The sequence below is a fragment of the Microcaecilia unicolor genome, chromosome 3, assembly GCF_901765095.1.
Source record: "Microcaecilia unicolor chromosome 3, aMicUni1.1, whole genome shotgun sequence".
Classification (NCBI taxonomy): Eukaryota; Metazoa; Chordata; class Amphibia; order Gymnophiona; family Siphonopidae; genus Microcaecilia; species Microcaecilia unicolor.
Window position 1 is genome coordinate 182,726,398 of NC_044033.1, and position 24,711 is coordinate 182,751,108.

General features: G+C 48.5%; 1 protein-coding gene across 4 annotated transcripts in view; it reads left to right on the plus strand.

Annotated features, from left to right (window-relative positions):
- The window catches only part of TIMELESS (timeless circadian regulator), a 163,180-nt gene that overhangs the window by 101,981 nt on the left and 36,488 nt on the right, over nt 1-24,711 (plus strand). For all 4 annotated transcript variants that reach the window (XM_030196703.1, XM_030196706.1, XM_030196705.1 and 1 more), the window contains exons 22-26: nt 848-930; nt 7,949-8,094; nt 8,730-8,958; nt 9,067-9,135; nt 22,143-22,261. In XM_030196703.1, coding sequence (XP_030052563.1) covers nt 848-930; nt 7,949-8,094; nt 8,730-8,958; nt 9,067-9,135; nt 22,143-22,261 — 646 coding nt within the window. The remainder of the gene's footprint in view (nt 1-847; nt 931-7,948; nt 8,095-8,729; nt 8,959-9,066; nt 9,136-22,142; nt 22,262-24,711) is intronic.

A 24,711-nucleotide genomic window follows, 5' to 3' on the forward strand; every position in this document is an offset into this window, starting at 1 on the left:
GCCGCCCTTGTAAGTATCGGCGACCATTTTGAACAGCGATCCGGCAGCAGGGAGCGCCAGCAGTGGGCAGGCAGGACCGGGGATCTTTCCTGCCTGCACCGAAGAATTCGTTACACAACATGGGTGGATGAAGAAGGGGCAGGTGAGAGAGCAGGGTCGCTGGATATGGGTGGCTGCAGGGGCGGCAGGGGGAGAGGAGGGTCGCCGCTGGGCATGGGTGGCTGCAGGGGGGGGAGCAGGGGGAGGGGAGGGTCGCAGGACATGGGTGGCTGGAGGAGGGTCATTGTTTGATGCTCCGCTCCTTGCCACTTGGAATCAGCTGTTAGTGACGTCAGCCTGGCTAAGGAGCCTAAATCAAGAAGGAGGCATGGACACAGGCAATTCCCGATTAGAACGTTGGTGGTGAGAATTATTATATAGGATATATCCTTCTGTTGCCCATAATTGTACTATGCTTTAGGTTCAGTATTCTGTATCAGTACTTTCCATGTTGAGGTGCTACTATGCCCTCAAACGTGATGTACTTCCTTCAAACTTATTGCATAGACCTTCTGAGCCAAATGTTCCTGCAGTTCTTATAAATTGCCGGATATATTCCTCCAGTCACTGTATCGTACTTCTACCTTGGTGTTTCAGTGTAGTTCTTTCGTATTCCAATTCAATTATGAATATTCATAAGATATATCTGCATACAGTAGAAGCAGTGCATGCAAACATATCTTGTGCATGTTCATTAGGAATACCTTGAAAAGCTGAGTGATTGGCAGCCCTACAAAATTGCAGTTTGACACCCCTGATGTATAGCTTGTGATGCACTTTTGATGCATTGCTGTGTTTCCTCTTGCAGAAAAAGGCCTCCCATTGTGCTCTGGACACAGGAGCAAGAGCTGGAGCTGCAGTGCCTCTACGAGGAGTTTCAGGAAACTGATGGTACATCCTGCATGCAGCTTTAGGGAACAGACCACACTAGTATTGGGGATTAGGGAAGGATTCCCTTTTTCCAAATACACCACCAACTCCTGTCTTAGCTGTGCTCTTTCATATTGAGTAAACCATGCTTGCCATAAGTACCTCCCAAAATGTGGATTCAGTTATTGAGTGTAACTTCTATAACCAGGATATCATATATTCTCCGAGGACAAGCAGGCTGCTTGTTCTCATTGCTGGGTGACGTCCACGGCAGCCCCTCCAAACGGAACACTTTCTAGCAAAGTCCTTTGCTAGTCCTTGCGCGCCGATGCGCATCGCGCATGCGCGGCCGTCTTCCCGCCCGAACCGGCTCGTGCCGGCCAGTCTTCTTTTGTCCGCGCTCGGTACGGTCGTGTTTCGCCGTTCGCGCCCCAAAGTTGACCTCGCGCGTCGTTTATCGACTTCGTTCTAAAAAAAAAAAAAAGGTGTCGGAAGGAGACCTTTATGGTTTTCTCCCCTCCCGTACTTCTAGTTTTGCCCCGGTAAGTTTTCTTTCGTCGTCGGGGTAGGCCCTATTTAGGCCTCGGTCGAAGTTTTTCTTCCCCCTATTTTTGCGGTGCCATTTTCGCCATTTCGAGTTTTGATCTCGCCAGCGCGATTTTTCCGCCCATGACATCGAAGTCTTCCAGCGGCTTCAAGAAGTGCACCCAGTGCGCCTGGGTAATCTCGCTCACTGACAGGCACGCATCGTGTCTTCATTGTCTGGGGGCTGGGCACCGCCCTCAGGCCTGTAGTCTGTGTTCTCTTTTGCAAAAGCGGACTCAGGTAGCGAGTTTAGCCCAGTGGAACGTTTTGTTCTCGGGCTCTTCGTCGGCATCGGCACCGGGAGTATCGACTGCTTCGACGTCGTCGGCGCCCGGACCTTCATCCTCGCTCCCGATTGCATCGAGTGCATCGAGGCATCGGCCCTCTGCATCGGGGCGACATCGGAGGGCTGCGTCGGCGTTGGTGGTATCGAGACCTCCTCGTCTGCTGATGTCGTCGGACGGTGGTGCTTTGTCTGGAGTGCAGGTGAGGGCTGTCCATTCCCCTGCTGGTGGCGGTGAGCCTTCGGGTGGGTCTCCCCCTACCCTGAGGGCTCCTGCGGTACAGCCCCCCCGAGACCGACCTTCTTCGGCCTCGGCCCCGAGGAAGAGACGGCTGGATTCTACGTCCTCCTCGTCGGTGCCGGGAAGCTCCGGTGACGTGCTTCGTTCCAAAAAATCGAAGAAGCATCGTCACCGGTCCCCTTCCCGTGTCGGCACCGAGAGCTCTGGGTTGCTGAGGGAGTCGGCACCCAGTAAGCATCGGCACCGAGAGGACCGCTCGCCCTCTGTTCAAGAGGTGTCGATGCGCTCCCCTTTGGACAGCCCTGAACAGCCTCCACGCCCGGAACAGGTTCTGACATCGACTCCTGCATCGGCTTCCATGTCTTTTTCCACAGCCGCTCTGCACGAGAGCCTCCGGGCCGTTCTCCCAGAGATCCTGGGAGAGCTGTTGCGCCCTACCCCTCCGGTACCGGGGGTGCTTGCGCCACTGGTACCGTCGAGCGAGGCGCCGGCTGGCCCCTTGTCCGGGGTGAGGTCTCCGACATCGGTGCCGCTTGCGGTACCGAGTGCGGTAGCCTCCCAGGAAGGCTCCCCGACTACGTCGGCGGAGGGAGCTTCGCCGGTGCGGGCGAGGGAGTCTACCTCTCGACGCTCCCACCGTGGCCATGGTTCCACGGAGTCGAGCCGGGCACGGTTGCAGACACAGGTCCGTGAACTTGTGTCTGACACCGATGGTGAGGCCTCGTGGGAAGAGGAAGAGGACATCAGATATTTCTCTGACGAGGAGTCTGAGGGTCTTCCTTCTGATCCCACTCCCTCTCCTGAAAGGCAGCTTTCTCCTCCCGAGAGTCTGTCTTTCGCTTCCTTTGTCCGGGAGATGTCTACGGCCATCCCCTTCCCGGTGGTTGTGGAGGACGAGCCCAGGGCTGAAATGTTTGAGCTCCTGGACTATCCTTCTCCACCTAAGGAAGCGTCCACAGTACCCATGCATCATGTCCTCAAAAAGACATTGCTGGCGAACTGGACCAAGCCTCTAAGTAATCCCCACATTCCCAAGAAGATCGAGTCCCAGTACCGGATCCATGGGGACCCAGAGCTGATGCGCACTCAGTTGCCTCATGACTCTGGAGTTGTGGATTTGGTCCTAAAGAAGGCCAAAAGTTCTAGGGAGCATGCTTCGGCACCCCCGGGCAAGGACTCTAGAACCTTGGACTCCTTTGGGAGGAAGGCCTACCATTCTTCTATGCTCGTGGCCAAGATTCAGTCCTACCAGCTCTACACGAGCATTCACATGCGGAACAATGTGCGGCAGTTGGCGGGCTTGGTGGACAAGCTCCCCCCTGAGCAAGCCAAGCCATTTCAGGAGGTGGTCAGGCAGCTGAAGGCGTGCAGAAAATTCCTGGCCAGAGGGGTGTATGACACCTTTGATGTTGCGTCCAGGGCCGCTGCTCAAGGTGTGGTGATGCGCAGACTCTCATGGCTGCGTGCCTCCGACCTGGAGAATAGAATCCAGCAGCGGATTGCGGACTCGCCTTGCCGTGCGGATAATATTTTTGGAGAGAAAGTCGAGCAGGTGGTAGAGCAGCTCCACCAGCGGGACACCGCATTCGACAAGTTCTCCCGCCAGCAGCCTTCAGCCTCTACCTCTACAGGTAGAAGATTTTTTTGGGGAAGGAAGACTGTTCCCTACTCTTCTGGCAAGCGTAGGTACAATCCTCCTTCTCGACAGCCTGCGGCCCAGGCTAAGCCCCAGCGCGCTCGCTCTCGTCAGCAGCGTGCGACTCAGCAAGGCCCCTCGGCTCCCCAGCAAAAGCAAGGGACGAGCTTTTGACTGGCTCCAGCAGAGCATAGCCGACATCCAAGTGTCAGTGCCGGGCGACCTGCCAGTCGGAGGGAGGTTGAAAGCTTTTCACCAAAGGTGGCCTCTCATAACCTCCGATCAGTGGGTTCTCCAAATAGTCCGGCAAGGATACACCCTCAATTTGGCCTCCAAACCTCCAAATTGTCCACCGGGAGCTCAGTCTTACAGCTTCCAGCACAAGCAGGTACTTGCAGAGGAACTCTACGCCCTTCTCAGCGCCAATGCGGTCGAGCCCGTGCCATCCGAGCAAGAAGGGCTGGGATTCTATTCCAGGTACTTCCTTGTGGAAAAGAAAACAGGGGGATGCGTCCCATCCTAGACCTAAGGGCCCTGAACAAATATCTGGTCAAAGAAAAGTTCAGGATGCTTTCCCTGGGCACCCTTCTCCCCATGATTCAGGAAAACGATTGGCTATGCTCTCTGGACTTGAAGGACGCCTACACACACATCCCGATACTGCCAGCTCACAGACAGTATCTGCGATTTCAGCTGGGCACACGTCACTTCCAGTACTGTGTGCTACCCTTTGGGCTCGCCTCTGCGCCCAGAGTGTTCACGAAGTGCTTGGCTGTAGTAGCAGCGGCACTTCGCAGACTGGGGGTACACGTGTTCCCATATCTCGACGATTGGCTGGTGAAGAACACATCCGAGGCAGGAGCCCTGCAGTCCATGCAGATGACTATTCGCCTCCTGGAGCTACTGGGGTTTGTGATAAATTATCCAAAGTCCCATCTTCTCCCAGTGCAGAAACTCGAATTCATAGGAGCTCTGCTGGATTCTCGGACGGCTCGCGCCTATCTCCCAGAGACGAGAGCCACCAACTTGTTGTCCCTCGTCTCGCGGGTGCGAGCTTCCCAGCAGATCACAGCTCGGCAGATGTTGAGATTGCTGGGCCACATGGCCTCCACAGTTCATGTGACTCCCATGGCCCGCCTTCACATGAGATCTGCTCAATGGACCCTAGCTTCCCAGTGGTTTCAGGCTGCTGGGGATCTAGAAGACGTGATCCACCTGTCCACAAGTTTTCTCAAATGCCTGTATTGGTGGACGATTTGGTCCAATTTGACTCTGGGACGTCCTTTCCAAATTCCTCAGCCACAAAAAGTGCTGACCACGGATGCATCTCTCCTGGGGTGGGGAGCTCATGTCGATGGGCTTCACACCCAAGGAAGCTGGTCCCTCCAGGAACGCGATCTGCAGATCAATCTTCTGGAGTTACGAGCGGTCTGGAACGCTCTGAAGGCTTTCAGAGATCGGCTGGCCCACCAAATTATCCAAATTCAGACAGACAACCAGGTTGCCATGTATTACATCAACAAGCAGGGGGGCACCGGATCTCGCCCCCTGTGTCAGGAAGCTGTCAGCATGTGGCTCTGGGCTCGCCGTCACGGCATGGTGCTCCAAGCCACATATCTGGCAGGCGTAAACAACAGTCTGGCCGACAGGTTGAGCAGGATTATGCAACCTCACGAGTGGTCGCTCAATTCCTGTGTAGTGCGACAGATCTTCCAGGTGTGGGGCACCCTCTTGGTAGATCTCTTCGCATCTCGAGCCAACCACAAAGTCCCTCAGTTCTGTTCCAGGCTTCAGGCCCACGGCAGACTGGCATCGGATGCCTTCCTCCTGGACTGGGGGGAGGGTCTGCTGTATGCTTATCCTCCCATACCTCTGGTGGGGAAGACTTTGTTGAAACTCAAGCAAGACCGAGGCACCATGATTCTGATTGCTCCTTTTTGGCCGCGTCAGATCTGGTTCCCTCTTCTTCTGGAGTTGTCCTCCGAAGAACCGTGGAGATTGGAGTGTTTTCCGACCCTCATCACACAGGACGAAGGGGCGCTTCTGCATCCCAACCTCCGGTCCCTGGCTCTCACGGCCTGGATGTTGAGAGCGTAGACTTTGCCTCTTTGGGTCTGTCGGAGGGTGTCTCCCGCATCTTGCTTGCTTCCAGGAAAGATTCCACTAAGAGGAGTTACTTCTTTCTGTGGAGGAGGTTTGCCGTCTGGTGTGACAGCAAGGCCCTAGATCCTCGCTCTTGTCCTACACAGACCCTGCTTGAATACCTTCTGCACTTGTCTCCAGACCAACTCTGTAAGGGTTCACCTTAGTGCAATCAGTGCATACCATTACCGTGTGGAAGGTAAGCCGATCTCAGGACAGCCTTTAGTTGTTCGCTTCATGAGAGGTTTGCTTTTGTCAAAGCCCCCTGTCAAGCGTCCTACAGTGTCATGGGATCTCAATGTCGTTCTCACCCAGCTGATGAAACCTCCTTTTGAGCCACTGAATTCATGCCATCTGAAGTACTTGACCTGGAAGGTCATTTTCTTGGTGGCAGTTACTTCAGCTCGTAGAGTCAGTGAGCTTCAGGCCCTGGTAGCCCTAGTAGCCCAGGCCCCTTACACCAAATTTCATCATAACAGAGTAGTCCTCTGCACTCACCCTAAGTTCTTGCCAAAGGTTATGTCGGAGTTCCATCTGAACCAGTCAATTGTCTTGCCAACATTCTTTCCCCGTACTCATTCCTGCCCTGCTGAACGTCAGCTGCACACATTGGACTGCAAGAGAGTATTGGCCTTCTATCTGGAGCGGACACAGCCCAACAGACAGTCCGCCCAATTGTTTGTTTCTTTTGATCCCAACAGGAGGGGAGTGGCTGTGGGAAAACGCACCATATCCAATTGGCTAGCAGATTTTATTTCCTTCACTTACGCCCAGGCTGGGCTGGCTCTTGAAGTCAGCCACTATTGAAGAGATTTGCAAAGCTGCGACGTGGTCATCTGTCCACACATTCACATCTCATTACTGCCTGCAGCAGGATACCCGACGCGACAGTCGGTTCAGGCAGTCAGTGCTTCAGAATCTGTTCGGGGTTTAGAATCCAACTCCACCCCCCTAGGCCCATGTTTGTTCTGTTCCAGGCTGCACTCTCAGTTAGTTGATAAATTTTTTAGGTCAATCTCAGTTATGTCCTCGCCGTTGCGAGGCCCAATTGACCATGGTTGTTGTTTTGAGTGAGCCTGGGGGCTAGGGATACCCCATCAGTGAGAACAAGCAGCCTGCTTGTCCTCGGAGAAAGCGAATGCTACATACCTGTAGAAGGAATTCTCCGAGGACAGCAGGCTGATTGTTCTCACAAACCCGCCCGCCTCCCCTTTGGAGTTGTGTCTTCCCTTCTCTTTGTCTTGCTACATATGAGACTGGCCGGCACGAGCCGGTTCGGGCGGGAAGACGGCCGCGCATGCGCGGTGCGCATCGGCGCGCAAGGACTAGCAAAGGACTTTGCTAGAAAGTGTTCCGATTGGAGGGGCTGCCGTGGACGTCACCCATCAGTGAGAACAATCAGCCTGCTGTCCTCGGAGAATACCTTCTACAGGTATTTAGCATTCGCTTTAAAGACCCTTTTGATTACATAAGTATTGCCATACAGGGACAGACCAAAGTTCCATCAAGCCCAGCATCCTGTTTCCAACAGGGGCCAATCCAGGCCACAAATACCTGGCAAAATCCCGAAAAAGTTCAATACATTTTATGCTGCTTATCCCAGAAATAACAGTGGATTTTCCCCAAGTCAATTTAATAATGGTCTATGGACTTTTCCTTTAGGAAGCCGTCCAAACCTTTTTTGAACTCTGCTAAGCTAACTGCGTTTACCACATTCTCTGGCAACAAATTCCAGAGTTTAGTTAGTTTTTGAACTCTGCTAAGCTAACTGCCTTTACCACATTCACTGGCAACAAATTCCAGAGTTTAGTTAGATGTTGAGTGAAGAAAAAGTTTCTCCGATTTTGGTTTTGTAGCTTCATCGCATGTCCCCTAGTCCTAGTATTTTTGGAAAGCGTAAACAGTAATGTATTTTGCACATATCTTGGCTTCCCCATTAAGGACATGTTCTTGTCTCTGTTACTGTATTTATATAGTATGTAATACTATGGTATAACTGCATATTACTTATTTTGGATCCATGGAAATTTTTGCCATTTTAAAGGAAAGTGAAACGTGAGTATCGCCCCTTATGGCGATGCATAGTACATTTTTCTGTTCTTGAATGCCATTTCCTCATCGCAGCTTTGTTCTGTGTACGTGTGTCTGCCAGATATTCTGGGGAACATAATGAAGAATATCACTGCAAAGCGTTCCAGAGCCAGGATCATTGAGAAACTGATTTGCATGGGGCTGGTGTCAGATCGCAAGGAGCTCTACAAAAAGCGGAGGAGGAGGAAGGGAAAATCCCATGGCTCGGTAAGATGAGTAAAAATGGACACATTGGGAAGTAACAAGAGAAAGAGCTTTGTTTTGGTTGGCTCCTTCTTTATGGAACGGGTTACCGAAGTATATTAGAGCGGAGAAAATTTTTTTTTAAAGGTTTTCCTTAAAACTTTTTTCTTTCAGTTAGCATTTAATATGCATTTAGATGAGAAGGGTAAGGTGTATTAGGTTTCCTGAGAGCTACGATCCAGTTTGGGGGGGAGTGAGTGTTTTACAGTAGAATGGGTGTCTTGGATTTGATTGTGTTATGTCTTTTCTGTATCATTTTTATGGAGTTCTTTTCTGTTTATTTTATATTGTTATTGTAAACCACTTAGATCCACAATTGGCTTGGTGGTATATAACATTTTTAATAAACATCACACTCTTAGATCCTGAGATGGGTTCCACACCTACTGGATCAATATTGATTTCATTCAGTAACTTACCTCAGGCTAGTACACCACAGAAGTGCCTTTTTAAAGAGTAGACAGGTACGCCTTCCCTTCTAAATGCTGCCGTCTTAATTTTACAGAGTAATAATTTCAAGTTAGTAATGCCACTGTTTCGGTGCTCATTTTCAACTACAGTTCTGTTTGTTTTGTTAACTCTCCTTGGATCTCTTGCAGACAGAAGAGGAGTTCCTAGGAAACCTGGGAATGGATGGACAAAGCGAGGAGGAAGATGAAGAGGAAGATGATGGCAAGAGTGAGGAGGAGGAAGAGGAAAGGGCATGGGAAGAGATGATCACAAGCAGCAGGAACAAGGCAAAAGTGGAGAGGCTGCATCTGGCTGGGACAGGATCATTGACATTAGATAAGGAAGCTCACACTTTGGTGCATAGCCTGCAGCAGGAAGGTGAGGGGATCTTAACTGTGAAGCTGGAAAGGAGGGGAGGAGCCAGAGAAAAAGGATCTGAGTTTATTTAAATATCTTTTTTTTTTCTTTTCTCCTCACCTACTCTAGGATTGTCTGGGTCCCTTTTGTGGCTTCAGAATTGTTTGACAAGGACTGCAGATGACCGGGAAGAGGATGGTGAGTCTGTCTGGTTTGAATGTGTTTTCTTGGTTATATATATTTTAAAGTCCTGTATAAATCATTTCCATTTGGTACAGACCCTGCATTATTTTGGTTGCCCTTTTGGACAACATCCACTCTATATCCTTTCAGGGGTATGACCTTCTGAATTGAACTGAAGATCTATGTGAAGGCATTATCTCCTTTTTCCTTATTGTCCTATCACATCAATCCAGATGCTTGGGCTTTGCCTTCTCCTAGAAACAGATAGAGACGGAGAACCACTGAACTAGTGACATCATTCTTTAAGTATCCTGTGTGGTCCCTCACTAGTTGGTATTTCAGATAGTAGGTGAGGCATTCTGTGCAGCTGATGACTGGTCTGCTAGGGCAGGTCAGAGAGGACTTAGTGTAGGCTTCAAATAGGGTTAAGCTCACCCCTCCACTACCACAGAAACCTCTTGAGGGGAGGGTGCTATATATGCCTCCCATATGTATGGGTGGGGCCCTTGAGAGTCTCCCCAGAAACTAGACTCGACTAGCTAGGCACATTTGTGCTGGGCAGCAATAGCACACACAAGCAGTTGGGGGTGGGAGGAACAAGTTTCCTTTGAACCTATAATGGGCTGTTTTAAGTTGGCTGTAGTAAGCAGGATGGCCAGACTGCAATGTGCAAGGCTGCTCATAGAGAGTGTGGTCAGGCCTGTATAGTTTGTGGCAGCTGTTGCTCGGGGTTTGTTGATAACTGTTGCCCACAATGGAGGCAACCCACAGGCAAGGCTCAGGAAAGCTTTACCAATGCAATGGAAGATTGTATTTTGGTGGGAAATGCCACCATTTCTGCTAATGTGGGGAGGGATGGTGGTGAAGAAGCTCTCTTCTGTTGAGCCAGGCAGTAATGCTGGAAGCAGCTGAAGGTAGAAAAAGGACTTCAGGGAACCAATTTCTAGTGCAAGAGCACAGTGTGCAGTTTTGTCCTGAATTTGTGTTTATGAACAAGGCATTTTGTCTGGTTTCTTGACAGAAAGCAAGTCAAATGCAGTAAAGGGGTGAGATTTCCTCGAGGGAGGGGGGATCCTAAGGGGCCAAGAAGCCTTGTTTGGCAGTGGACAAGGAATTGGTAGAGAGGAAATCATCAGGATCCATGAATTCTGTGATCCTGGGTATGGATATGCCGGAAACCTGATTTGAGGAACAGGAAGAATAGCTGAAGGAGGATGAGGTCCCTCTAGGGGTGGATGCTACTGTAGTCATGATTTTTCATAGGGATGAGCTGTCTTTCTTGATAGTCCAGGTACTCTTGGTGTTGAAGATTTTTGAGTTAGAGCTGGTGGAAAGTGTAAAGATAGGACCCGCTGCTGAAGGGAATTAAGCCAGTGTAGATTTTCCTAGTGCATAGGGGGATTAAGGAGATGCTTGCAGCAGAATGAGACACTCTAGGTGTAACATCAAAAGTGGTAGGATCTATGGCATGGCTGAATCCCATCCAGGTGGTAGAAAGAGAGATCATATAACTCCCAAAGTTGGATGAATTCTTCTCAATGGTCACCAAGAAGACCACTATTCCAGTGGAAGGAGCCACAACCCTGAAAGATCCACAGGACCCGTTGTAAGGTTACTGCAGAAACAGGTATTTGAGGTATCTGCACTAGCCTTACAGGTAGCAGTCTATGGGGGAGGGCATATTTTTGTTGGACTGAATAGTTGCCTGAGAATGCTCTGGAGGGAGGTTTGGGAGGAGAGTCAGTAGTGGCTTGACTGGAGATGGTTGTTGCCTTTTTGTATGACACTATATACAATCTTTTTCATAAACTGGCAAAAGATATAGCCTTTTTCCTCAGCGACCCTCCAGACCGGTCAAGACGCGTGGGTTATGTACTCCTACCAGCAGAGGGAGACTGAGAAAACACTGAGCTTTGAACACTGCCTATATAACCTGTGCAGTACATACAGTAGCCAGTATTTTCTCAGTCTCAGCAGAGGTAGAAGGACAGCCTGTGCAGTCTTCAATAGTCTGGTGAGGTAGCTTTGATTTTAGGGATTCAGGATTTGGATTTCTTTCAGAGGATTTTTATCCTTTAAGTACCCTGTACGTGGTTTACCAAAAAAAAAAAAAAAAAAAAAAGTGCTTCGGGGCCCTGGGTCCGGTGGGGCCCAGTAGTTCCCCCTGGGGTGTCACACCTGCTTTGGCGGGTCCCTCCCCCTGTGCTGCTCTCCAGTACTGGGTTACTGGCAGCTTTGTGCCTCGGCTGCTGTCTGTGTACTGCAGCCTTGAGAGCCTTGCAATTTTCAGCTGCCAGACCTGTCTCCTGTCTCTTTAAGGGAGATATATTTATTTATTTAGTACGGAACGAACGGGAGTTCTTTTCCGTCTTAGTAGCGAGAGAGCAGTGTTGCTGGAGCCTGTCTGACATTGGGGCCGGTAAGGGGAAGCGCTGGCTTTACCTGTGTAGTTATGGCGGGAAAACTACTCCGTTGTCGCGCGTGCTCGCGCCGGGGCATCGAATCGCCGGGTGGTCAGTGTCGGTTGTGCGGTGAGCCCAAACGTGTAGAGGCAGTTCCCCCAGAGTTGACCGCGGAAGTCCCGGCGTTATCGGCGGCCCCCTTAGCAGCGGCAACTCAAGCGAGTCCGGCAGCGGCGCTTTCAGTTTCGGCGGGAACGGCCGCCATTTTGAATTCAGCGCGATGTGCAGAGGCTTCTGTGGTTGAGCCAGTTGCTCCCGTGGGGGCACACAAAGTGCCTAATGAGAGTCCAGGAGGGGTTAGCTTTCCTCCAGAGTTTGTTTGGACTCTTTTCCAGGCTTGGAAATCGGGCCCCCCCCTGGGAGTGGAGGGGGTTAGTCCCATGCTGTCTAAAAGACCCCGGATGGAGTGGACAGAGGATGAGGAATGTCCGTCTCAGGTGGGCACGGAAGGCCCATTTAGTGATCTGGGAGAGTCTGAGGAGTGAGGGTCCGGTAGATCTGGTGGACTCCCTTCCTGGGGAAGACCCCTCAGTAGTTAGGATTTTTCATAGGGATGAGCTGTCGGAGCTCATTGATCAGGTCACAGCTACCCTTAAATTTAATCCTGAGGTGGCTTCAGGTGAATCTGGGCAGGATCCCTTGGTGAAAGGCATTCAGCGTAGAGCTCGGACCTTCCCTATGAACAAGGATCTCAGGGAGATGATTTCCCAGGAATGGGATTCGCCAGATTCGCCGTGTAAGGTTTCTAAGGCAATGGCGAGACTTTATCCCCTGCCGCAGGAGGATAGGGATTCCCTTAGGGCTCCTACGGTAGATGCAGTGGTGACAGCGGTTACTAAAGCGACGGCTATTCCAGTAGATGGTGGGGCCGCACTCCGTGAACCCCAGGATAGGAGATTGGAAGCATTTCTTAAGCGAAGCTTCGACTTGTCGGCGCTAGCTCTCCAGGCCTCGGTGTGTGGGGGCCTGGTGGCGCGGGCGTGTTTTCGCTGGGCCGAGAAGCTCCTGGATGATCCCGGGGAGTTTGGGACCTCGGGTTTACAGGATTTAGCCAAGTTGGAGATGGGTTCGTCCTTTTTGTCTGACGCACTGTATGATTTGTTGCGTGCGTCGGCTAAAAATATGGCTATGATAGTGGGAGCGCGTAGGGCTCTCTGGTTAAGAGGTTGGGTCGCGGATGCGGCCTCTAAGGCTAAGTTGTGTTCTCTTCCCTTCAAGGGTTCTAGGCTTTTTGGCGAAGAGTTGGATAAGTTAGTGAAAGGCCTTAGTGAGGCAAAGGTGCCTCGACTCCCGGATTTTCGTCCCAAGCTGGGAGTTAGGGGTAATTCCTCTCGAGGTAGACTCAGTGAGGCTCGACGGTATAGGCCTGGTAGGTTTAGTGGGGCCTCTAGAGGTAGGTTCTTCCAGCGCACCCAGTCCTTTCGCGGGAGTCGTCGCGGAGGCCGGGGCTCGTTCGGGGGAGGTCAGTCCTCGGGGCGGCTTGCCCAATGAAGGTGTGCGGACCCAGGTTCTGGTGCGTGTAGGAGCTCGGCTGAGTCAGTTTTACCAGAACTGGGTCCACATCACATCAGATCAGTGGGTTCTCGAAGTGGTTCGAGATGGTTATGCCCTGGAGTTCGAGACCTCTCCGCCCGAGCGGTTTCTAGAGTCCCCTTGTCACTCGAGGCTCAAGAGAGCAGCAGTACGAGACACGTTGCGTCGTCTTCTCAGTCTGGGAGCAGTGGTTTCTGTTCCGCCCGCTCAGCAACGCTCGGGGTGTTACTCAATTTACTTTGTGGTGCCAAAGAAGGAGGATGCCTTTCGGCCTATTTTGGATCTAAAGAGAGTCAATGCAGCGCTCAAAGTTCCCTCTTTTCACATGGAGACCTTGCGGTCGGTCATTGTGGCAGTCCGACAGGGAGAGTTTCTAACTTCTCTGGACTTGACGGAGGCGTATCTTCACATTCCCTTTCGAGCGGCGCACCAGCGTTTTCTTCGCTTTGCAGTTTTGGGGAAGCACTTTCAGTTTTGTGCCCTGCCCTTTGGTCTGGCAACAGCTCCCCGCACCTTTTCCAAGGTCATGGTGGTGGTGGCGGCAGCGTTGCGCCGGCAGGGTATCTTAGTGCACCCGTATCTAGACGATTGGTTGATTCGGGCCAAGTCCCGGGCGGAGAGCGAAGGGGCGACGTCGCGTGTGGTGCAGTTTCTCCAGTCTCTGGGCTGGGTGGTGAATTTCAGCAAGAGTCAGTTGGTGCCATCGCAGGCTCTGGAGTATCTGGGGGTTCTCTTCGATACGAGGTCGGGTCGAGTGTTTTTGCCTCCCCCGAGAATCAGCAAGTTGCAGGACCTGATTCGGCGGTTTCTTGCACTGCCGTCCCCGACGGCCCGGGCTTACCTGCAAGTTCTGGGGATGATGGCGGCGACCATAGAGGTAGTTCCTTGGGCCCGGGCGCACATGCGTCAGCTTCAGTCCTCTCTCCTCAGTCGGTGGGCTCCCCTGTCGCAGGAGTTGGAGGTACGGCTGCCGATGTCGCTGGTTGTCCGCCGCAGCCTCCGTTGGTGGCTCAGAACTTGCAATCTGGAGAAGGGAATGCCGTTGGAGTCCCCTCAGTGGGTGGTTCTTGTCACAGACGCAAGCCTGCTAGGATGGGGAGCGCATTGTCTCGGTCAGGTAGCGCAGGGGCGGTGGTCCCAGGCGGAAGCAAGGTGGTCCATCAACCGGTTGGAGACTCGGGCCATTCGGTTGGCTCTTCAGAGTTTTCAGTCAGTGCTTCTCCACAAGGCAGTCAGAGTGCTCTGCGACAATGCCACAGCAGTGGCCTATGTCAATCGGCAAGGGGGCACAAAGAGCCAGGCGGTCGCGGAGGAGACAGCACTGTTATGCCACTGGGCGGAAGGTCATCTTCAGGCGCTCTCGGCGGCTCATGTGGCCGGGGTGGACAATGTAGACGCAGATTTTTTGAGCCGGCATACTCTGGATCCCGGAGAGTGGTCTCTGCATCAGGCGGTGTTCGGCCGAATTGTGTCGGTCTGGGGTATGCCAGTTATGGATCTGATGGCCACGGCGCGCAATGCCCAAGTCCCCAGGTTTTTCAGTCGTTGGAGAGATCCGCGTGCGGAGGGTCTCGACGCTCTGCTGTTACCCTGGCCGCAGGGATTGCTGTATGTGTTTCCTCCGTGGCCGTTGGTAGGTCGAATAATTCAGCGCATCGAGCGGCACTCAGGCCGGGTAATTTTGATAGCTCCAAACTGGCCGCGTCGACCGTGGTACGGAGATCTGGTGCGGTTGGCGATCGCGAAGCCCCTTCAGTTGTCGGAAACGGTACTCTTGTGTCAAGGGCCGATAGTTATGCCAGACCCGGCTCGGTTCTCGCTTATGGCTTGGCTCTTGAGAGGCACAGGTTGAGGAAGAAAGGGTTTACTGCCAGAGTTATTGATACCATGTTGAAGTCCCGCAGAACCTCCACCTCTTTGGCGTATGTTCGTGTTTGGAGAGTGTTTGAGCACTGGTGTGCAGAGCGGACGGTGTTGCCTTTTCGTTCCTCGGTGGCAGAGGTGTTGGAATTTCTGCAGGATGGTTTGGACAGGGGTCTGGCCTTGGCTACCTTGAAGGTTCAGGTGGCAGCGTTGTCATGTTTTCGGGGGAAGGTTCAGGGGAAGTCCATTGCTTCTATTCCGGAGGTTGTTCGTTTTTTGAAGGGTGTGAAGTTGTTGCGGCCGCCTCGTCGGCGGTTGGTTCCCCCGTGGGATTTGAATCTCGTTTTAGATGCCTTAGTCAGACCTCCATTTGAACCTTTGGTTACGGCTTCCTGCAAAGATCTTTCCTTGAAGGCGGTTTTTCTGGTAGCTATTACCTCAGCTCGGAGAGTCTCGGAATTGCAGGCTTTGTCGTGTAGAGAGCCCTTTCTGTCTTTTTCCAAAGAAAAGGTGTCTTTGAGGCCGGTGCCTTCCTTTTTGCCAAAGGTGGTGTCAGAGTTTCATGTTAATCAGGTCATTTCGTTGCCTGTTTTAGGTGACTTGAAGGGAGATTCGGAACAGCGTCGGCTGGCGAAGTTGGATGTTCGTCGCATCTTGCGGTGTTATCTGTCTAGAACTCAGGAATTCAGAGTGTCAGATCGTTTGTTCGTGCTTCATGGTGGCCCTAAAAAGGGCGCAGCGGCGTCCAAGGCGACTATAGCAAGATGGTTGAAGGAGGCGATTGCGTCGGCCTATTTGGTGAAGGGCCGTGAGGTTCCTAAGGGGTTTTCTGCTCATTCTACCAGAGCAGTTGCGGCCTCCTGGGCGGAGAATAGTATGATTCCGCCTTCAGATATTTGTCGGGCGGCGGTTTGGTCTTCTTTGCATTCGTTTGTGAAGCATTATAGGATTGATGTGCATGCGAAGGAAGAGGCGAGTTTTGGAGCTGCAGTGTTGACCTCTGGCCTTCGTAGATCCCGCCCATAAGGTAGTTACTGCTTTGGTACGTCCCACGCGTCTTGACCGGTCTGGAGGGTCGCTGAGGAAGGTGAAATTAGATCTTACCTGCTAATTTTCTTTCCTCTAGACCCTCCAGACCGGTCAAGGACCCGCCCAGATATACTGTAGGCCAGGAGGTAGTTTTTCTGTGAGCATCTCTTGGCAGCTGATGATTGTCATAATCTCAGACTCTTGTTACCAGTTTGTGGCTGGTCTGGGTCTGGTGCAGGTGTGGCGTGGCAGACAGTCCACCTGTGGAAGCACGAATTGACAGTCTTTACAATGCAAATAAAAGAAACAGTGATTAAGAAACAGTGATTGTTCTTGCAGTTGGCGGAAGCCATGTACAGGGTTGCTAGTTAAAGTTCAAGTTGTGTGTTTGTTACTCTGCTTTGTGAGTGGCATACTGGCTACTGTATGTACTGCACAGGTTATATAGGCAGTGTTCAAAGCTCAGTGTTTTCTCAGTCTCCCTCTGCTGGTAGGAGTACATAACCCACGCGTCTTGACCGGTCTGGAGGGTCTAGAGGAAAGAAAATTAGCAGGTAAGATCTAATTTCACCTTTGGTGGCCAAGTACTGCTTTTTGTGGTTGACGAGCTGGGTGGCAGATTTGGCTTCAAAAGGGTATCTAAGTAAGCTCCACTTCAAGGGAAAGTTCTTGTTAGAAGAGGACCTGGACAAGTTAGTGAAGAGTTTGGTGAATTCCAAGCTGCTCAGTCTCCTGGAGGATCATCCTAGAGTGGCAAGCATTCATCCAGTAAGGAGCCATTTCAGGGACGCCAGAAAATACAGGCCTGGTAGAGTAAGTGGTTCTCAGGGTGGTAGGTTTCCATCCCTAGGTCATCCTTTTCAGGGTGGTCATAGAGGGGGCTAAGAATCTAGTCTGGGTGCTCAGGAGATGTAAGCAGGGGCATAGCCAGACCTTGTGGTGGGGGAGCACATTTTAGTCTTCCGCCCCTCCCCCCACTGCCTCGCTGCTCCCCTGCTGCACCTCATAGCAGCAAATACTTTGGCTGGTGAGGGTTCCCAACCCCTGCCAGCTGAAGCCTTCTCCAGCGCCGGTATCCGGCGCTGCCACTTTTCCTGCCCTGCTCTCTCTTCCTCCTCATGTCCTGCACGCTCCTTTAAGTGAAACTGAGCATGCTCAATTTCACTGACAGGAGTGTGTAGGACGTGAGGAAGAAGAGAGAGGGCAGGGGAACGTGGTGGCGCCGGACAAGGCTTCAGCTGGTGGGGGTTGGGGACCCCTGCCAAGCAAAACCAGGGGCCCAGACAAAATTTGGGGGTGGGGAGGGGCCCAGGCCCCTGTGGCCCCACCTAGCTACGCCACTGGATGTAAGGTCCACACAATGAGGTTTAGGAGCCCACACTCCAGTTCTTCCAATGGGGGACACAACAAGCAGTTTTACTGGAGGTGGGCCCAAATAATCTCAGATCAGCAGATCCTCAAAGTAATTTGAGACAATTATTCTCTTGAGTTGCTTGTGTTCTCTCTGAGCTTTTCCTGAAAGAACCTTGCCAGTTCTCAGTAAAGGCAGTAGCAGTCAAGTCAGTGCTCAAAAGATTGGTGCAGCTAGGGGCCGTGGTACCAGTGCCCCTGGAAGAACAAAGAATGGGTTGGTATTCCATGTACTTTGTCATGCCCAAGAAAGCACATTCTGGCCCATCTTGGATTTTGAGCAGTTGAAATATTCAAGGTTCGAATTGGAGAGACTGCCATCTGAGTAGCAGCTCGGCATGGGAAGTTTCGCTGGACTTGGATGGATGCATATTTTGCATATTCTCATTTGAGGAGAACACAAGCGGTATTTGCAGTTCGCAAATCTGGGTCACCACTTCCAATTTTGCCAACTTCCATTCTGGCCACTGTTCTGAGGACCTTCTCGAAAGTAATCATCATGGCAGTGGCCTTGCGACAGGGAGGCATAATTGGACAATTGGTTAATCAAAGTGAAGTCATACCACTGCTCATGTGATATAAGTTGTGGAGGAACCGGGCTGGGTGGTAATTTCCTCAGTCCCCGCTCCATTTGTATTCGTCCTTTTCATGCTTGTGCCATTCTCCTCCATGCTCTAGTTATATCCAAATTAGATTACTGTTAACTTTGCTTATGCTGGTTTCTTATCTCTTCTCATTAAGAAATTACAATCCGTTCAAAACACTGCAGTTCGTCTCCTTCTCAGACAATACCACTGGCTACCGATTCCTTACTGCACACAATATAAAATTATCTTAACTCACAAGACTTATTTTGAAAGGTCTCGTCCTATTTATCTGCGCTGATTGTCCCATATACTCCATCTCATACCTTGTGCTCCTCTGCTAGTGAACAACCTACTATTCCTGCTCTTGCACATACAAGACTTCAACTGATTCGTTGCTCAGCCTTTTTTCCTTGGCTCATCTCTTTGTAATTCTCTTCCTTCTTCACTTTGCTTTGAACAATCTTATTCATGTTTTAAGATAACCCTGAAGACCTGTGTTTTCCATAGCTTTTGCTGGCTAACTTTGATAGTGTAGGCTGAGTGGCGCTCTGGTCAGTGGCATCCCTCAGGCGGTGGTGTTGGTGTCTCTGCAGCTTTTTGCTTACCTCTTTCTGTCATTCCTCTCTCTTTTCCTCTGTCATTCATTAAGTTCTAGTTCCTTTCTTCTTCCTTGCTTGTTTTTAATTGATTGTACACTGATTTGGCTTTGTTAAAAACGATATATTAAATGTCAATAAACTAAACTACAGCACATCATCGTTCCATTGCAAACAATATAATATAATAATATATTGTATAATAATATTAGGAGCTCTTTTTGACATCTGTCATTTTTGACCAAAGCAAGGCAGCTCAAGTTGCAAGGCTAAGTCAAAAGCATACTCAGGAAGTACAGGCTGAAGTCCTGGGATTATCTCCAGGTTCTGGGTTGATAATGGCCACTCTAGATTTAAATTACTGTTCAATGAAAGGCTCAATATGATGGTCCCAACTGTGGCACAAAAATGTATAGCAACCTAAATTGGACCATTAGATCTCAAAATGCACTCATTTTTGAATGTGGGGGGAAAGTCTCATTAAACACTTGAGTCCTATTTTTTTGCTTCAAGAACCTCTTTGGTGCCAAACCTCCTCCATCCATTGGTGACAAAAAATTCAAGTAATATGTGAATACAAAACTGTGAAAAATCAACCATGAAAAAACTATTATATCTTCAGCAGAGCAACACTTGTCTTAGACTCTAAACTGTTTTATCTTCAGCAGAGTGACACTTACCTTAGACTCTGTGTGTCCTGACGGACATCCGTTTCACCGCCATCGGCTTTTTCAAGGGAGCGAGTCAAAGTGTCTGCAAAACTACAACCAAAATTAGTTCACTTTTCAGTCGTCATTTAAACCTAAATATGAGATTCAACACATTTGGCTTACAGCGATTCCACTGCCTCCATGTATGATCCCCTGCCGGCTATCAAAATGGCACCGGCATTCATTAAAACGCCTGTGAACCGGAAGTGCCTGCCCATATGAGCAGGAACTAGAACCGTATAAGCTCTTTAATTCATATGTAGCGTTCCCACTGTAAACTCGTATTGAGACCTTGGGGTGCTATAGACTGTAAGTGGAAAATCCAAAAAAGCTCCTTTTGTAATAGAAGACGGTCTATATCACCACCCCTAGCTGAAGGGAAGACACGATCTATAGCTAGACATCTTAATTCACTGAAGTCATGTCCTAATGCGACACAGTGCTGAGCGATCGGGGCTCCTATCCAGTGATTAGAAATGCTGGATCTGTGTTTATTAATACGGATATGTAGAGCCCTTCTTTTCTTACCAACATATTATTTGGCACATTTGGCATTTTACATTTGGCACATTTGGCATTTTAATATATACACAACGTGGGCGGTAGAACAAGTAGTGTGGTGCTTCAAGTGATACACTTTCTTATCAACTGGATTGCAAAATAAGTTTGAACTGTGATCATACATGTTTTGCAGTTAGAGATTTGGCACTTGAAATGACCTGCTGGTAATTCTGTGGTCTCAGTCTTACTCAGAAGTTGGGCTGGACTCAAAAGTTCCTTAAGGTTCTTAGCACGCGAAAAGGCTACACGCAAGCGTTGGTCTTTGAATAAAGGATGTGTTGTCATAATGTCCCAGTTATGCCTGATGATGTTTGCCACCACATCCCCTCCCATCATGTTCTTCATTACAAAGGTAACACATTCATTATCCAGTTCTTTATGTTGTTTGTCTTTGAGTAACAGAGTTCTGTTATTATATTTGGCTGTTCTATAGGCTCTTCGTAAATTGAAGTGTGGATAATTTCTCTTCTCTAAATTTTGGTAACATTTGTGGCATGGCTTAATACATGCCATGCAGGTATACAATTTACCTCTACTAGTTCCAGATCTAGTGTACACTTTTTAGATGTGGAAGTGACTTTGAATTTGAAAAAGTTTTTGACTGATGTGTATCTACAGACAGGAACACTATCCTGGAGTACAGAAGTTGCCATCGCAGCCGACTCCAGAAGAGTCTACCATTTTCACAGTTTCTGTGGTTTTGTCAGATCCGTACTGCAGATGAGGATTACAAAATTCAGTCTAAATTCTCACTGTACCAGCCTGCAGGCTGCGTCTTGTGCTGAAGCAGGGGTCATTGCCTCAGACATTTGCAGTACTGCAACGTTGTCCTCACTCTGTTCTTTTTCAGACATACTACAAGCTTGATGTTTAGGTTAGGCAGGACAGTGCCTTTGGTAGGACAGTCCTCAAAGGTGTTGTCTTCCTCCCTCCCTTCTTCCTTCCCTGTGGGATAAAAGGTCTGGAACATCCAATAGGTCTGGACTGGTCTAGCAGCATAAGGAAGGCAACATTTTCTCCTTCCTTCCCTGTGGGATAAAAGGTCTGGAACATCCAATAGGTCTGGACTTGTCTAGCAGCATAAGGAAGGCAACATTTTTTTATCTGTTAATTTCCTTTCCTTGAGTCATGCTAGACAAATCCAGGACCTGCCCCAGAAGACTGAGGGATTTGGTAGATTCCTGGGTCCTAGGTCTACCACCTGTCTTTATATAATCAGTTTTGCGAAGGTAGTCCTCTGGGGCTTTGGTTTTTGGTTCAGTTTGGTTCTCTTCTCAATTGATTTGGTCACTTAGTGGCTTTGGCATTAGCATACTGGAATATTCCTGTCTGCATCACCTGTTATACTGATGTCATTGGAATCTTAGTCTCTGCCTTCATCCCCTAGTAAGGGGACATAACTGATTCGTCTGGTCTAGCAGGATTCAAGGAAAGGAAGCTAGTAGTTAAGAAATTTCACCATTTTTTTGTATGGTGAACTATAAGGTCTATAGTCTATAAGCCTAACTGTCTGCTTCATATAGACTTTAGAATTGGTTAAAAAAATTCTTGATGTTTACAGTAAGCTTAGTGTGAATGTCTGGTATCAAAAACTGTGGGCTGCACAGATATCTCACTGATTCAATAAATGAACATTAAGCTTTTATGAGAAAAAGTAAAATTTAATACATTTTTACAAATATTTTAAATTTCCTTTGCATAATTTCTAGCAATGAAATGATATTCATATTTTCTTTTGTTTAGCCATGAATTGTAGTGTTTAGTGTGTCACATAAGTGAACACTGTCAGGTGTGTCAGAACAGAAGACAAGTTGAGAACCACTGCTAGTATTAGGCGAGAGGGTATCCTAAAGTGCAAAGCCCTTTGAAGGTGGGGGAATAGGGCAGAAGAATAAGAAAAATGCAAAGGTGGACTGTCAGTGGATGAGAAGCCTGTATACCTAATATCCATGTTCTTCCAAATGGCATTGCTTTTTAGATTTGTGCTCTTATGCCATAGGTCAGTGTTTCCAGTTTTTGAGAGATGTTCTGAAAATCTGGCCCAAAACTAGAAATGAATTCATGAGAACTCCATCTCTTACTTGCTGCAGTGGCTTTCTTGCAACATCTCTAGCCATTCTCTCATGTGTGCCAATGCAGCATTTTCAGCTCAAGGCGAGTTATGCTGAGACACTGAGTTGTTGTGCTGCTTGTCCTTTGATTTTTTTTTTAGTATATTTTTTTAGTATATTGTTTTTTAGTATATTTACTCCTATTTTCTTCACTCTGCAGGGATCTCTCAGGCTGTGCCTCTGGTGCCACTGACAGAGGAGAGCGAGGATGCACTTGAGCACAAACAGTTTCAGAAGCTGCTGAAAAAAATGGGGGTACGACCCCCAGCTGACGAGCAGGTACAGTACCTTTCCCCATCCCTGCATATTCATATTCCACTGACTTATTATTTCTGTTACATTTGCAGCACGTTTTTTCAGCTGGCAAAAACTGGCAATGACATTAAAATGTACATCCCAAAGATATCATCTTCAGAGCTCCACAATCTCCCCAGACCTGGTCGACTTAGTGAGTGGAAGACCTCTGTGAGACAAACCCAAGTCCTTCCACATAGCAGTCCTTATTACTGAGCCACAAGGCCAGATACCCATACCCTTTACTGCTTGATGTGTGAACACAGTATATCCAACTAGTAGCACTTCATGATTTAGATGATTTAAATAATTTAGATGACCTCAGCGATGTCCGTTGCCATCATATTTATTGTAATGGCAGCGTTAGACAACATCAGTCATCTTCATCGGTCCATTTATAAAGTAATTCAAAACTTTTAATTTTTAAATTTTTAAATTTTAAATTGACTTAGCTTTCGGCTTAGTTTTTAAAGTCCATCTATCTTCAGACTCAGGGGGGTCAAAGGCCCGACATATGTTTCGCCCGAGACCGAGCTGTCTCAAGGGACTACCCCTACATACACAAAAACAAAACTTATTACTCCCATGCAAATAACCCAAATGCTCTTCTATGGGAAATAAACAGGGAAAATATTGTTGAAACACTTACCCTACAGGTGTTTTAGCGTCAGCTCTGCCCTATATAATACGAACAAAGATGGCGCCAGCGTTTTTTCACAGGTTTAAATATCCCCTCCTAATGACGTACATAACTCCTCCCCCTCTATTCCTATTGGACAGAATCTAGATCAGCGATGCCCAATCCAGCTCGCTATTCAAACCATTGGGATAAACTGTCTGTAAAGAAAAGATATACCACTGTTCCCGAAAATTCAAGAGTTTAGCGACAGATCCTCCTTCCCTCTTATCTACAATTTGTTCAATAATCCTCCATCTTAAATCCTCTATCTGATGTTTCATTTGAAGCCAATGTTCTACCAGGGGAGCTTGGAGATTTTGAGTATGTATACGAGATTTATGTTCTGTGAGACGAGTTTTAACAGATCTTGAACTCCTCCCTATATAAATCAGGTCACAAGGACAAATAATCACATAAATCGAATTTTTACTCTCGCAATTAGTATACATAGTGGATTTCAAAATTTTATTCTTACCTGGAACCACCCAAGAGCTGCCTAAAATCGTCAGAGAGCACCACTGACAGTGCCCGCATATTCCATGATTCCCTCCCGTTCCACATGGTTCTAAATCAAAAAACTTTTTAGACCCTAACCGCTCCCCAATAGATCTACCTCTGGTATATGATATTATTGGTCTTTCTACAAAGCAGGGGTACAGTTGAAGAATATGCCAGTGTGTTTTGATGATCTGTGCTATTTTTTGACTAATGTCAGTGAAAGGTAGTACACAAGTTAAACTATCCACCTCCTCACTAGCATTCTTTTCCATCAAAAGCCATGGTCTATGAGCATATCTAGCTCTAGTGTATGCTTTTTTAACAGCAGCTTGAGGGTATCCCCGCGAAAGAAATCTTAATTTTAATTCTTGTGACTGAATTTTGAAATCTTCAACAGAGGAACAAACCCTCCTGATCCTCAAAAATTGGCTCACTGGAAGATTAAACTTCAGATGATAGGGGTGGAAGCTCCCAAATTGTAGGAATGTATTTCTACTGACAGGTTTACGATACAGGGATGTTAAGAGCTTATTATCTTTCTTATATACCCACAAATCCAGAAATTCAATAGCTACTTTACTAGATGACATCGTAAAAGAAATATTAACATCCAATGTATTTAACCATTCTACAAATTTCTGCAGAATTGATTCTGACCCAGTCCATAGAAAAAAGATATCATCTAAGAAGCGTTTCCACATAGATACTGATTCAAAAAAATGAGAACCATAGATTTTTTTCGATTCTAACTGAGCAATGTATAAAGTGGCCACAGAAGGGGCTAAAGTAGCCCCCATCGCTACTCCCTCAGTTTGCAAATAAAAATTCTTATCAAACCAAAAATAATTGCTCGAGATCACCAATTCTGCCAGCATGAGAATAAACTCTGATGATATCCGTTGGGGTCCCGATCGTGCTTCCACTACATCTTTAATAATCTGTAGAGCTCCTGATTGGGGAATCTTCGTATAAAGGGACACAATGTCCAATGTCACCAGAATAGTATCTGCAGATATTCCATCAATTTCTTCAAGCACTCTTAAAAAATGCGAGGAATCTTTCAAAAAGGATTTCATTTCAGATACTTGCTTCTTCAGGAATACATCAATAAAGATAGATAACGGTTCTAAAACTGATGACTTAGTGGAGACGATCGGGCGACCCGGTGGCAAGTCCAAACATTTATGTATTCCTGAAGAAGCAAGTATCTGAAATGAAATCCTTTTTGAAAGATTCCTAGCATTTTTTAAGAGTGCTT